This window comes from Mus musculus, chromosome 12 (assembly GCF_000001635.26).
Source record: "Mus musculus strain C57BL/6J chromosome 12, GRCm38.p6 C57BL/6J".
In the NCBI taxonomy this organism is placed as follows: domain Eukaryota; kingdom Metazoa; phylum Chordata; class Mammalia; order Rodentia; family Muridae; genus Mus; species Mus musculus.
In genome coordinates this window covers 38779471-38794218 of record NC_000078.6, presented here as the reverse complement: position 1 = coordinate 38794218, position 14748 = coordinate 38779471, and the positions used below count along the sequence as shown (strand labels likewise).

The 14748-nt window shown below is 38.5% G+C and overlaps 1 protein-coding gene across 10 annotated transcripts in view; it reads right to left on the bottom strand.

Annotated features, from left to right (window-relative positions):
- Etv1 (ets variant 1) overlaps positions 1 to 14137 on the bottom strand; it is a 90402-nt gene extending 76265 nt beyond the window's left edge. The window contains exons 1-5 of one of the 10 annotated variants that reach the window (NM_007960.5): positions 13798 to 14137; positions 13240 to 13371; positions 12333 to 12420; positions 10934 to 10981; positions 995 to 1048 (exon numbers count right to left, since the gene is read on the bottom strand). In NM_007960.5, the coding sequence (NP_031986.1) occupies positions 995 to 1048; positions 10934 to 10981; positions 12333 to 12420; positions 13240 to 13284 (235 nt within the window). In that variant the 5' untranslated portion in view covers positions 13285 to 13371; positions 13798 to 14137. Of the gene's footprint in view, positions 1 to 994; positions 1049 to 9655; positions 10152 to 10416; positions 10826 to 10933; positions 10982 to 12332; positions 12421 to 12916; positions 13117 to 13239; positions 13372 to 13503; positions 13670 to 13797 lie in introns of those variants that run through there. The other 9 variants (XM_006514965.3, XM_006514968.4, NM_001347379.1 and 6 more) reach the window with 9 other exon arrangements.
- Positions 14138 to 14748: the final 611 nt, after the last annotated feature.

The window sequence follows — 14748 nt, the reverse complement described above, 5'->3', positions numbered from 1 at the left end:
CGTTTTAGAAAGAATTTCTAATTTTAAATAGCTTTAATGATACATTTTTGTTATGATTGTTGTAGTTCATTGTTACCACTCTTAGTTTCTTACTAATTTACAAATTAAGCTTTTTCATAGAAGTGCATGTACAATGAAAAAAAGGAGCCTCTAGAATACTAGGTCCAAGATGGTCCATGGAGATGTGAATCCACCAGCTCTATCGGAACAGGTCCCCAGGGGACAGGGAGTAACCATGCCTCTCCTTTGGATTTACTTCATGGGTCAGTAGCCTCGGTTAATGCTAGAATTGCAAAGTATAAATATCAGCAGTAAACCCTGGGGCAACTATGTTTGTGCAGGCAAAATGCTCACTCTGCAATTAAGGGAGGGCAAGTATCTATGAATCACTCTTCCTGCATTCTGACAGGCCCTGGAGCAAGGCTCAGGGATAGGAACACAAAAGGGATGCTGTAAGAAGCCAAAGGCTGCTTCCAGATGTGCTCCTGCAACCTGGAAGCTGAAAATGTCAGGCTAAATATTAAATCAAAGCAGGTGACAGTTTGTGAATATAGAGAAATGCAATTAGCCAGTGAATGTCTGAACCAAGATCTTTTTACAACTTATAGAATAACTAATCTTACATGACTCTGCCTCCCATCAGTATCCAGACTTTTCCTTGTGAACGCACTGGCAAAGTTGGAATAAACAATTGCAGCACACCCTGTTTCCTCTCCAAGGAAATGCACTAGATATGGAGAACAGAGCCAGTGTTTTAAGAGGTCTGCTTTCCTTGCCCCGCCACTGGAAACTTTGCCCAGATCATTCAGGGATCCTGCTGATGTCACAGCCTGACAAACCAAAACACTTCATGATGGCAATCCCAATACAATCCTGGGACAATGCAAAGACAGACACTAGAAGAGGAGACCAACCAAAGAGAAAGAACGATTCAAAAAAAAAAAAAAAAAAGACAGGCAAAGAAAACACAAGACATGAGTCATGCCGTACTTACAACTTTCAGCCTGATAGTCTGGAACAAACTGCTCATCATTGTCAGGTACCTGAGCTGAAGAAGAAAAAGAACATTTAAAAAATAAAATTAAGAGTGGAACTGCCAAGACATAAGGAATCGAATCAGATGTATCAAGCAAGGTCTGTTTAGATGGAGCTCGGACCTACGCTTATTTGCCAATATAGCCTGCTCTATAAAAGATCAAGGCAGAGGAGAGAAAACAGAAAGGCCCATTGATAGAACTAGAAAACTTGAGTGTGTCCGAAATATCACGCAGTAAGTGTGGTCCCTCTGAATTTCACCTGCCAAAAGGAAACCGAGGGGATGGAAAATACAAGGTGCAGAATTTCTACATCGTACACAGATGCATTTTGCAGGAGTTGTACTAAAGGCATTTCAATCTACCCAGGGCTGTTCTTAAGCGGACCATCTCAGTGATCTACAAGGTTTTTACAAGTGATATCCCGCTTCATTTGAATTCACATGAATACCTTCTCATTTATAGAATTGATTTCTCTTGCTAGGTTCCATCTCCTGCAAATCAGACTACCAACATTAAAAACATTTGCCCTAAACTTGTCCAAAGCAAGATGGAAAGTTTTTAAATGCAAGAATGCAAGGATTGCCACTGACTGGAGCCACATGCAACAAAGCAATGCATTTTAACAATTGTCTTCATAATAATTTTCAGGAAAAATGTTTTCCTGGCTCCCAGTCTGTGCTAAGGAAAAGAATCTCACCGTTTCACTGGCCCTAAGGTCAAATGATGTCCTTCATTATTAAAGAAAAGGTACTGGTCGGGAGGACTTCATACATCTGGGGCAATTAAAGCAAAAGTCCATTCCTGCACCGTGAAATGTTTATTACCTTCGCTGTGGACATTGAAATAGCCTATCGTGGAGGGTATTATTGAGTTTCCAAGCACAAAGATATGGGTATCTTTTGTATAAACAAACTACACATAACAGAAATCAGGTTACTTGTAACTTGCTGAGCATGAAATGAACGATCATCATATTTACTTTCAACGTGACCTCATTAGATAGCATTACTTTACTATTAATGTATAATACTGTAAATTTTGATCCCATAAAGTCATATAAAAGCAGATGACAGTCTTTTTTTGAATGAATGAATGAATGAATGAATGAACTTATTCTCTGTGGGAAATGTCAATTAAAATAATCAGTCTTAGCCAGGCATATAATTCTACCATTTGGAAAGCTGAGGCTCACCAATATTCTGAGATACATATCTAGCATAAGGTACAGAGTGAGGTCCAAGCCAGCCTAAGCTACAATGTGAGACTCTGTCTAAATCATACCACCACCAACAAAAACAATGATCACTCTCTGACGAAATGTTAATGATAAGTGAGTTAAGAAAAAATCCACACAATAACAGAATTCCATATGACATAATTTACTTTATGACAGTACTTAACTTTATTGAAGACACACCATTCCTTACCACCAAATGAAAATTAACCAGCAATAACTTCCCATCATAACTGGTACCTGCTTGATCAGCCTGTGTAAGAAGCAAGTTTTTCTTCTTATTCAACCAGTAGCTGATGCTATGTTTATTAACTTTCAAATTGGATAAATTTCACCTCAAAGACTCATGACTTGCCACCTATAGGTAAGTTCTATAATTTCTTTCAATGCTACTTCCACGACCCACCCACCTTAATGCAATGAGGGGATTTTTGAAACCAATAAATCGAGTTCTTTAAACATGATACAGACACTTCGGTCTTAGACCCTTTCTTCTTTCCAATCTTCTACCACACTGTTTCCTGAAAAGTCACATTCATAAATGTCCTACAAACGTTTTTGAGGCCAGGTTTTTGTTTTTCTTTTGTGGTTTCGTTTGACTGTTTGTTTGTTTGTTTGTCTGTTTTCACTTCTAACAAACATGGCTTGATGAAGCAGGTGGTAATGGCACACACCTTTAACCCTAGCAATCAGGGGACAGAAACAGATGGATCTCTGAGTTCGAGGCCAGCCTGGCCCACAAAGCCAGTTCCATAACAGCCAGGGCTACACAGAGAAACCCTGTCTCAAAAACAAGCAAGCAACAAACACACACATGCCTGGAGTCAAAAAAGGTGGGTGTACTAGCATCCTCTTAGTTGTTTACATTGTATTTTTGCTACTGACAACATAGTTTGGACGTTGGGGTAGGCTTGACTTTCTGCTCCGAATGATGTTACACACAGAAGAAATGTACTTTATAATACGTGTATACACCTAAAATAATTAGGTGTTTGATACATATTTAATAATAACAAGTAAATAATTAAATCTTGAACTTTAAAAACATATGTCCTTCTTGTAGTTTTCCTTCTAAATTAAAATCTGAAGAGATACAGGGCAGGTTTGATGGCACCCACTTTTGTTCCAGCACTTGAGAGGCAGAGGCAGGTGGGTTTCTGAGTTTGGGGCCATCTTTGTCTACAGAGTGAATTCCAAGATAACTAGGATCTACACAAAGTAACAACAACAAAACAAAACAAAAACAAAAAAGCTAAACAGATATAAATATTGAGGTGCAAAATATGCTTTTGACAAGCCAACATTTGGGGCTGGAGAGATGGCTCAGGGATGAAGAGCACTGGCTATGCTTCCAGAGGACCCAGGTTCAATTCCTAGCACCCCACCTGCTGGCTTACATCATCTCTAAACCTAGTTCCAAGGGATCTGATATTTGAGGGAATTAGGCAGACCCATGGTTCACAGATAAATATTCAGCCTAAGTACCTATACATACAAAATAATAAGATAATTTTATATTTAAAATGAACTTGCCTTCCAGTGTGGTAGCACAAAGCAGACAAATGCAATAAAATAATAAAACATAATTTAAATAATCTAATGATAATATAATGCTTGTTTATACAAATGGTTAAAAATAGGTAGTGAGTTATCTGCAACTTAATATGCTGGTATAGATACGCTTTTGGAAAGACTTTTCCTCAGTCTCGTAAGCCAGAGTTGCAGCTCCATAGAACACATCGCCACATGAGTAGCGGCAAGAAAGGCTCCAGTGGGTGTGCGACATGTGTTGGGCGTTGGCATATGTGTGGGGTGAGGGAAAACATCTAATGGGCAGAGAAATCTAGAAGGTGTACCTCATCAGTACGGAGAAAATAGCTCCCTACTAACAATTTGTAAAAGGAGTAAGGACGAAGAGTGCTATTTCTGTTCTAACTCCTTAACATACTGAATAAGTACTTCACACTTATGCTTGAACATATTACAGAATCTTAACAAAAAACATATGACTCACATTTTCACAGAAGCTAATCTTAAGAAACTGAATAGACTGAGCGAAGCAGTGCTCTATTTAAATTGACAAAGGCTCAAGTCTACCTCGAACTTGAAGCTGGAGGAGAAGGAAACCATTTAACTCAAAACACAAGTTGGATTTGGGCAAGGAAAATATGACACAGATCCCCACACTTGTATCCTACATTTTTTTCTTTAATTCACAAGAATTCTATGAAGAAGTAAACTACAGCTGCCTGAAATACTGTTGCAAGCCATACCAAGCCCAAAGTTAAAAATTAGTAATAGAAGCCAACCTAAAACTTTCTAAATGTTTGTATTGCATTACGGTCTACTACTCTAAGCTCTGCTTGAGGTGATCGTCTTTGGGGAGTGAAAATGTTTCTATACACAATGTAATGAAAGAGGAAAAAGAGGAAGAATGGCGAAGGGGAGAAAATATGTACCAAGGACCGATAAAAGACTTCCATGAAGAGTGAGCATGTCGATTTTATTGGTAAAGGCTGAAGCAGCTCTATCAGCTCGTTGCACATTAATAGGCCAGTTGTCATTGCGTCTCCAAAGCCTTGCTTTAAAAGGACACTGTATAAACTCTAGGCTATTGGCTTTATCTAGCTTCCTCTCCAAAGCTGCTCTCTAATGCTTTGCCTGATGCGACATAGCTGCACTCTGGGAAAGAAATTCATAAAAGTATCAATCGCAACCAAAATGTCACAGAATCGATGCCCCATTTTTCAACTTTAATACGTGTTCTTAAGCACCGGAGCCCTGGGGAAGAGCAGTTTTACATACAGCTTGCTTCTGCCCTACACTGATTTTCAACGTTCAAATAAAATAGTATTCGCCATTTAAGAAATGGGGAACATTTAAAAAAAATTTTCCAATTTAGCTACAGGCAAAGAAAAACCCTCTTCTTCTTGCAAGCTAGCTAGCTGTCTGTTGAATTTTCTTTTAAAGCCAAGCGGGGGAGGAGTGGGAAAATTACAAATGAAACAAATGTCAAGTATTAAAGGGGTTAATATTTAATTAAAACCAGTTCTATCCACTGTAACAATGACCTGGAGCCAAACAAGGCGGAAGATGTATGACTCATACTTTCTGCCCGTGAATGAGACAGCTGATCTCCTCAGCATTTCCTCAAGACAAGCAGGCAGAACTGGATTTCTGCCTCCATTCACAAAAACACAGTCCAGCATGAACCATGTGGCCCAACCGCAATCTTTTCATGTCACACCCTTCCAGAGAACTGAAGCAAGGAGGCCGAACTTGCAGGGTAAACACGCCAAGTTTACTGCTCTTTCTCAAACAGATCCACTGAGAAGCACGTTCATATAAATGACACACGCGTATACATAAAGAGAGGAATATGGGAGGGAGAGAAGGAAAGAGATGGATACACACATATTAAATCCATCATAGTTTATGGGCACCCTGTTCCAAAAACATGGATGTACAAAACTTAGGAAAGTGCAAGAAAAATAAGGAAAGGTGAACAGAAAGAAGGGAGAAAGAAGAGCAAGCAGGGGGGAGGGGAAAGAAAGGGGGGAGAAGAAAGGGCCACTAAAGTACAGAGCCCTTGATGAGCATGTGGGAAGCCCTGATTCCCTGGAGGAAAATAAATACGAGTAATCAAATAAATAAATGGCCTTTCCTCCTTGCCTATCATTCAGATTTTGAGCCATAAGAATGTAAGAGATCACTGTGGAGGTTCATAGCGTTCGGATCAAAGTTTAGGAACGAATTTACCTGAAGGAATTTGCGATTTATTTTAAGTAAATAAAGAAGAAAATCGACATTTGCGCGGTGGTACCCCTTCTAATCCTAAAATGAGGCTTCAGTCCATGGAACAAAATAATCATGAGTCCACTAAGCCTGGTTTTATAGACCACATCCGGTTTTCACATTAAAATGGTTGCAAAGTAAAAGCATTAATTAGTGCAGAAATATAAACATATTTAAGCAGAAAGGGAAGGGGGACTTCCCTAGACAGAGAGTCCTTTAATGCTTGACACACTCTGCATGTGCACTCAAAGCAGGAAGAGAAGGTCTCAAAACAGCTTCAATTTCGAACTAGCCTGACCTGCAGTGACTTGAAAACTTAAAAAGGAAGCCGTCTAGCTCTCTAGCCAACCAAACTCTTTTTTCCTTTAGTGCTACAAAGGTCTGCCTCTATCATTATTTTTATTATTTTTTAATTACCAAGTTGTACATAAATCAAAGAAAGTTACAGTATAACGTGCAAGATATTACACAGTCTTTGTAACTCAACTGGAAAAGTTCAGCAACATTTCAGCAACACAGTCCAGCACTTTCTGAAAAAAGAAAATGGCACTATACCCCACTCAATCGAATTTTTCTATTTAAAAGGAATTTTTTCTTTGTAAGTAGATCATAGATGAGCCACACTTACATTTTTCCATAAGATATTTAGCCATAAAACACACTTGTTCCATTTGTTTGACCTACCACTACTAAAACATGAGAGTTCTTTCACATCTTACAGAGGTTTCCGGTGCAACAAAGAAAAAACCAAAAAGGATGGTAGTAGCTACAACTCTTTACAGCATACCACACCACCACCACACACACAGGCACACACACAGGCACACACTACATACCCACACACATGCACAGACACACACACACACACACACCAAGAATCATCTACTACCCAGTTCCAAGGACCTACATGTTCATCCTTAATGCTCAATTATCAGATCCTGTTTCATTGAACCACACAAAGTACTATAGTTTTAAATAGTGAGCCAAATAAGAAAAAGAAAGAAAAGCAAATCTAAGGCCAGTGCTGTTGTCTATCTTCCTTTTAAAGTAGGATATTTGAACAATAAAAACTAGGCTCCTGAGCACTGTGTGCAGTGGAGGCCACATGTAAAGAACGAAAACAGCTCACCTTCCCAGTAACTATCATAAAAATATAGTTTGGGTGTAAATGCTGTATCAGAAGCAAACCGAGGAAAACCTACTAATGTTTCTATCTCTAGATCACCATGAGTATTATTTGACAAATTCATAAAACCGAAAGGCAATCTTTGTATGAGATAATAGTGACATTTGATGTAGAACCTTATTCCTGATATTAAAACTCCAACAGTATACATAGCTGTGGCTGCATCCTGCAACTTGGCTTCAAGGTGTCACTGAATGCCACTGAATCACCACTGGGGACGTTCTCCGCAATCTCATTCATAACAGAGGACCTCAGGACACCCAGACCACAACAAAATAAAACAAAAGTAGTTCTGTTTCACATGTGATATAAACTGCAACATATTATTTTCCTATATGTTGTGTTATTAGGTAAGCAACAATTGGATATGTTTAGAAAAGTGCCATGGTTTCTATTTCTGCCCCCCCACACACACATACACACAAGTTTTAGACACTACTTAACTTACTACAGCTTTCAAAACAAGTTAAGAACACAAAATTGCTACAATGCTAATACAAGTGACATTTGAACAAGTTATTTCAAGGGATCAAATAATTCCAATGGCCTGTCAGTAGCGATCTAAGTGAAAGGACTGAGAATCGATAAAGAATTGTCCATGGTGAAGTTCAATATGAAGTAACTATGGCAACATTTAAAATAAGCAGAGTCTCTATTCCTTTTATCTGGTGTTGTGGTCATTGAGAACATGAGCTTTATAATTTCCCTCAGGAAGTGATTATTTTAAGTTGTGGTATATTTGTTACAAGCCTGAAAATTGCAGTATTATTGCTTAGAAAGTACTTCTAATGTGAAGTTACATTGTACAGACATGTTTTAGATCTCTGTATGGAGATAAAGTTGCAGGGAAAATGCAATTATATTTTTAGAGGCGACTGTATGAACTCTAACCTTACCCTCCAACAGTCCTGCCTGTACTACCTCAACTGCCATTCCGAAATAAAATACATTTCAGGATACACAACCATTTACTCATATGTAATCAATGTGTTGTACTGGGTATGGTTTATAGAAAATTCTTGCAAGCAAAAAAAAAAAAAAAACATTAAAAATTCTAAGAAGCATCATTTCTATTTAGGGACTTTGGGAAATGTTTTCAATGTGATTATCATATGACACACTGTAGCAAACTTGATTCTTCTGTCTAAAAACATTTTTGGACCTGTTGGCTTCCTAGAGGGATTCGAACTCAAGGGAGAAACTTGGTTAATTGTCAGTGATCTTTTTTTAAAGAGATCAAAATGTCTTAAAATCCCATGCTTTCTTGGCTATCGAGCATTAAGAAGAGAAATATGTAACAGTTTATCGTCTGCTGGCTTAGTAATCTATTAATTTCTGCCTGTCCAGAAGAACACAAATGAACAAAACTAGTGACAAATTAACCAATTTTTCCAATTGCTTAGCTAATATTAGTCAAGTCAGAGGATAAGCCAAATTAGAATATATGTACACAATAATTATATTTAATTGCTAAGGACCAAAACTAAATGTCTAGTCCACTAACATTAAAAAACCCTTCTTACTACTAGATTTTAAAAACTGCATTAATAAATTTTACTTGCATCATAACTATATAAATTCATGTAGCGATTTTGAAAATGTTTACATTATCCTAAAATGCAGCTTGTAAATAGTACACCTGGTATCCAGTAAAGAAAAACCCTCAAGACTAATCCCTGTATTTAATTAATCTTATGAATTCTTGTCTAAGTAAAAGCATGTTACTTCAAATACATTAGTCCTTATCTAGGTTTATTTTATATAAAGATAAGCCTTCAGCGTTGGTTTGCAGGTAATGAAGAGATAAGAATATTCCATGCTGTTTTAAATGATAAACTCAATTCAGATACATTATCCAATTCTCCTATCTGAGCCATAAGACACAAGTAAGGCAAGTGCAAAGTAAAAAAATAAAAGAAAGAAAATGTACTAAAAATGATAAAAGTCTGCCAGAGATCCACATTTTAAAATTCCAGAAACAGCTGTTATGCACATCCAAAATCTGCCAACCAGTGCACTCATTTGGATTCAGTTTTCAAATTTAAACATCTTTAGGACCAGTAAGCCTTCCACAGCAATTAGGTGAGTATAGTAACTTATTTTGGTTAAGCGAGTAAATTCTTAAATAAACAAAATGCCACATAGCCTGCAACTTGGCAAAAAAAAACCAAAAACAAACAAACAACAAAACCAACAATAACAATGACAAAAAACCAAACCAAATCAAAATAAAACACAACAAAAAAGATAAAAGTTAACATCAGAACCTCTGCCAATTTTTACAGAAAGTTATCTGAATATATAGTTTATATCTTAATGCTAAGTAATCCTATTGCAGTAAGTTTCATTTAGAGACAAGCAAACATTACCTTAAATTTAAATAAAACTTTCACTAATACTTACCATTCATTAACATATAAATGCAACCCCCTTTCAAAGGATAATTAAAAGCTATTTAACTTAAATGATTTTGAATCCTTTAAGGTTGTAAAAGCCTTCTGAAGAACTAGAATTATAAGCAAGACAAAGAAACTTGTTTACATGCTAACAGCAACTTAAGCAACTGAGTACAAGATCCAGACTAAAAACTCCTCAGTCTACCTCAAAGCACCTAGAGACGCTCAGAAATCCATCTGGAGACCCTCCCTTTCCTTTGAACCATCTTGAAAATCTATTACCAGAATTAGAGTCCCCACAGTAAGTATGCAAATAACAAAACATACTGAATGTTTAAATATCAGCAACTTTCTCATTCCCCTACACACTCGAGCACACACACACACACACACACACACACACACACACACAGAGGTTATAAAATATTTCACAAATATCCAGAAGGAAAATTTAAATAGTAAATAGCCAATAAACACCTTAAGCATATCAGAATGGGTCACGCTTTACTGAAGCCTCATCTCATTGTTCCTATAAACAAAGTTGCACACAATAAGAGATATTATAGGCTGCAGCATAAAATTTTTTAAAAACCCAAAATATTATTAAATGTCTCCATATCAAATCCTAATAAAAGTCACAAGACATCAAAAGTCAAACTTCAACAAACATTACATGCATCATGACACATGAAACATTTTTAAAACCCTCTGAATCCCCGTAAGAGGTTTATTTTAAACCTGCAGATTTCTTAACTGAGACATACACACCTAATGTTCTGTGTTGTGAACAAGGAGGGAAGAAGACGCCTGCACTTAAATCTTGAAGCATCCCGTCCTGATGAGCCGAGAGAAACTAATTTCTGCCATCAGAAAAGTCAGTCAGCAGAGAACCAAACAATCACATGCGCTGCTCTGAGGGAAACAGCAAGCCAGCCAGTTCTGGCTTGAGGTCTCTTGAGGTACAATAATATAAACCTGATCAATTGCAATTAAAATCTGAGCAGAGGCTTAGAACCTGAAGTCTTGGTGCATTAGTTCTTGCCAAAAGCAGATGTGATTGTGAGCTGCAAGCAATTTCTCCTGGTAATTTGTGATGACACTGGGTAGTGCAGCCCCAGAGTCCCCAAAGACAAACTCATCAGAGGCTCTAATGTATGCATGACACATGAGGTGGCTCTTTTAGAGCTCAATTAATTGGGTTGAACATTTAAGACAGCAAGTTCAGGACTCTCTCCACCCCCTTCTAGACTTGCTTTTCCCCCTTAAAGACAGTTTTGCCTCTTACCTTCAGCAAGCCATGTTTCTTGTAACTGACTCAGATCTTGAAAGAGTTCTAAAAAGCAAGTCAGACACACCAACATGAGACTCAACAGTCTGTAGGCTTCATCACATGAAAATGTTTGTCATGACACTGCCATTCAATATGATTTTAATTTAGGGAGTGTCAACTGAACATAGGATTCATATCCCAAGTATCTCAATAAATCCTGCTTGCTTATGACATCAATTAAGAGACACTTTAAGAGATTTCTTTAGGCAACTAAATAATATTATATTTAGGCAACTAAATCAAATTACCTTCTTTTATCTTTTTTTTTCTTTTTCAAAATAACTAAGAAGTAAGCTCAGAAAAAGAAAAAAAAAAAACTGAAATTCACTAAGATGGTCTAAGTACAGAAACCCTTCCTAAGAGTGTTTAACTCTTACTAAAATAGAAGTGGGGTAGATATTAGAAAGACAGGACATTTACACTTGAATTTTATGTACAAAATACCAACAGAACTTGAGTTAATTCCCAAGTTACCTTTTCCAGCCAAATAGCTCAACACTAACACAGGGTGCAACTTCAAATACAAGCTTTCAAGAAAAAAAAATTTTTTTAGCCGATCTGTAAACGTCAAAGACATTAGTGTCCTGCTTTGGTTTATTATTAATTCCAAATTATATTCTGCCACCTCACTTGGGGTGAGGGTGGGGGGTAGGAAGAAAAGTGTCTAATGAGAATGAAAATTTCATGAAGTTTTATAATTCAGTCCATTTAATTTTAAATTCAATGTGAACTTTAGTAATTAAGTCTAAGTTTCTTCAAATCATAATGAGTGGCCCCACAGGGCTGAAATAATTCATAGTATATTGACCTCCTACCAACAGTTTATAAGAAGAATCTACAGCCTAATTTACTAAATAATATTATAAGTATTCAATAAGCCTTAAGTTTGATCTAGTGAACATGTTACGGCCTATCAACAAATGTTATGACTTCAAAATGCAGTCATCAAACTCATAAAATTTCAACAATAATATATGGCTTCATTTATATTGTTTAACTTGTAATAAAGTTGAAAGAAAAATGTAAGCAGCAGGCATGGCTGCTTACTTTATCCCAGGGTGTTACAGTTTGAAATTGTTATCTCAGTACAGGGAATTATCTGACAAATGGACAAGAAGGAACACAAAATACTGTTTAAAATAAGAAGGTCACTGCTACGTGTTTATTTTCCTCTCATTACTTTTGTGACAAGACCATAAAATAGTCTCCAAGGCAAACTCACTGTGTGAGTGGTTGCATGTTTCAGTCCATATTTCAATGTCTACTATTTTTTCGATGAGATTAAGATGTCCCCCTTTGGAGGGGAAAAAGTATCAGTGAAAAAAGAGGCGTTCAGCTCAGAATCAAACCTCACCTTCTGAATCATGAGCCAGATCTCTGTTAATGAATTTTCTTTTCCTGACATTTGTTGGTTTCTCGGTACAGTTTCTCCCACGCTGACTCTACAAAGGGAAAGATAAAATCCTTTAAAAGAATATAAACCTCAGATGTCACACGTTTAAAAAAAATGCATACATAACTTAAGCCTACTGGATCCTCTCTCTGAGTAGAAAAGAAAAAGTTCACAGGAGAACTCCAACACATATTGTCTGACTTTGACAGTGGAGGCTCAGGCTGAGAGTTCGGCAGGCAGTGAGGAGGGAGAGTTGCTTCCCAGAGCATGTCCTAACACTCCTGCTTATCCTCATTCTAGTTACATGTAATCTCAGCATCAAAACATTAAGCTAAAACGCTTAATGTTTTTCTTTTCTTTCTTTTTTTTTTTTTCTGAATCAACTCCAGATTAAAACAGCGAATTCCATTCTCTCAGACAGCACCCCCACCCGTAATAAGAGAAGCCAAAGGAAAACTGGGAAAAGTGAGAAAATGAGAGGGGAGGGGGAAGACCCCCCCCAAGACACCCCATGTAAACACAAAATTGTCAGCATTTGTCTCAACTTCGTTCTTTTCAATGTGGCAGATAAACCCAGCCACAAACTTTGAGTGCAGCTGTTGCTGCCCTCCGTCTCCTCTTGCACTCATCGTGGACATATTAACCAGAAGAAGAGGTCTTAAAACAAAACTATGCCTTATCCGAATCACTCAAAGGTAAGCTCATTTTGTAGATAGGGCTTCTAGAAGCAGAGTCGCCCTACAGTGGCAACAAAGCAGATAAAGTGTCTGCAGTCCCAACCCCCTGCCCCCTCCCTTCGCATCTCTCGCTCTCCCCACCCCCGTCCAAGTCAAGTTTATAAACAGCAACTTTCGAACTGATCACTCACGTTGGTGACCACGTAAGGCACTTGCTGGTCATAAAATCCATCCATTCTGCTCCTCTTCGCAAATATTAGCTCAGTGTTTTATATTTTGAGCATTTAGCTGGAGATTTCCTCGGGATCTGGACTTCTATCAACCTAGAGGGGAACAAGATGGCTTTTAGGCTTAAAAAAAAAAAAATCATGAATGAAGCTCTTGCATTTGCATAGCTAATTACCCTCGACAGCCCCATTCACAAAAATAACCCTCCCCTACGCCGCCTTCTTCACCTGGATCCAAAGAGAGCCAAGAGAGTTCACAATTTACATACTTTCGGTCGTATCAAAAATCCTAACAAGAGGCAATGTATTTATTTACACTCTGGATGCTCCCTGCTCGGTCAGTGTACCCCAGGCGGCTCTGATTCGCAAACGTGGGCAAAACTAGCAATGGCGATCAACGAGACTTGCTTTTCACCTAACGGGACTAAAGAGACGGAGCTACCTCTTTCATAAGAATAGTTTTTGCAACCCACAACCATGCAATTATCTGGAGAGACATAAAAAGTTGTTGGAAATACCCACCTGAAGGCCACGCTAGGCGAACGGCTGCAAAAAATTCCCTCCAAATTTAATAAAAACATTAATTATTGCCCAGCACTTCCCCTTGGAAGCCGAAAGCGCCTCTGACAGAGCTGAATTCGGTGGTTTTTCCTCTACTTCTCCTCCAGGGGCCTCCAATCCAAACTGATGGATCGCTGCCTCCCATTGGCTCCACGTCTCTTTCACAAGATCAGATTTCGGGCTGTCAATCAGGCAGCTTTCGGCCCCTTCCCTTGGGTCTCCTGCGCCCCTATGCCTTTGCGACCACTCTGGGAGAAGTCGCAGGGTCCGCACCCAGGAAAAGCCACCGAGGGAAACTACTTCCTTCCTAACTCGCTGTTTTTGTTAAAACCGGAGGGATACTGAAACCTAGTGTATCGAGTCAACCAGTTCTCATTCCTAGCGTTGTTTGGTCCATTATTATGTCCTTAAAGCACTGTCGTAGAGGTTGGGGTACAGATCGAGTGTCCACAATCCCTTTTCTCTACCTTTGACCCGGAGTCCACCCACCACACGCTCCAGCCTTGCTCCTCAGAAGCTTTCGGTCCAAGCTATTTTTTTTCTCCATTTTCAACACTGTAATAGGGCTTATAAGATTTTTTTTAATACATCTTCAACAAAAATGATCTCCTTTCGTCCGTTGGACATGAAAATATTGTAAGGAAAGCAAGCGGGAGAAGCTGCTTCTAAGGAGAGGTGGCGCTGGAAGAGAGGATCCGGAGGAGTACGTAGCAGAGTGGGCGAGGAAAGTATAAAAATCAGATTCATCCTGGAGAGTGCTGAGAGGGAAAAAAACCTCCAGTGGCCACAGAGGGGTGGGGGAGGACTTGGTAGTTCAGATGCCCCCCTCCCGCACCCCTCCCCCGTCCCCGCCGTTTCCGGAGCTTTTGTTATGTATACAGAGAGGCGGAGGGTGTCACTTACTGTACTTGA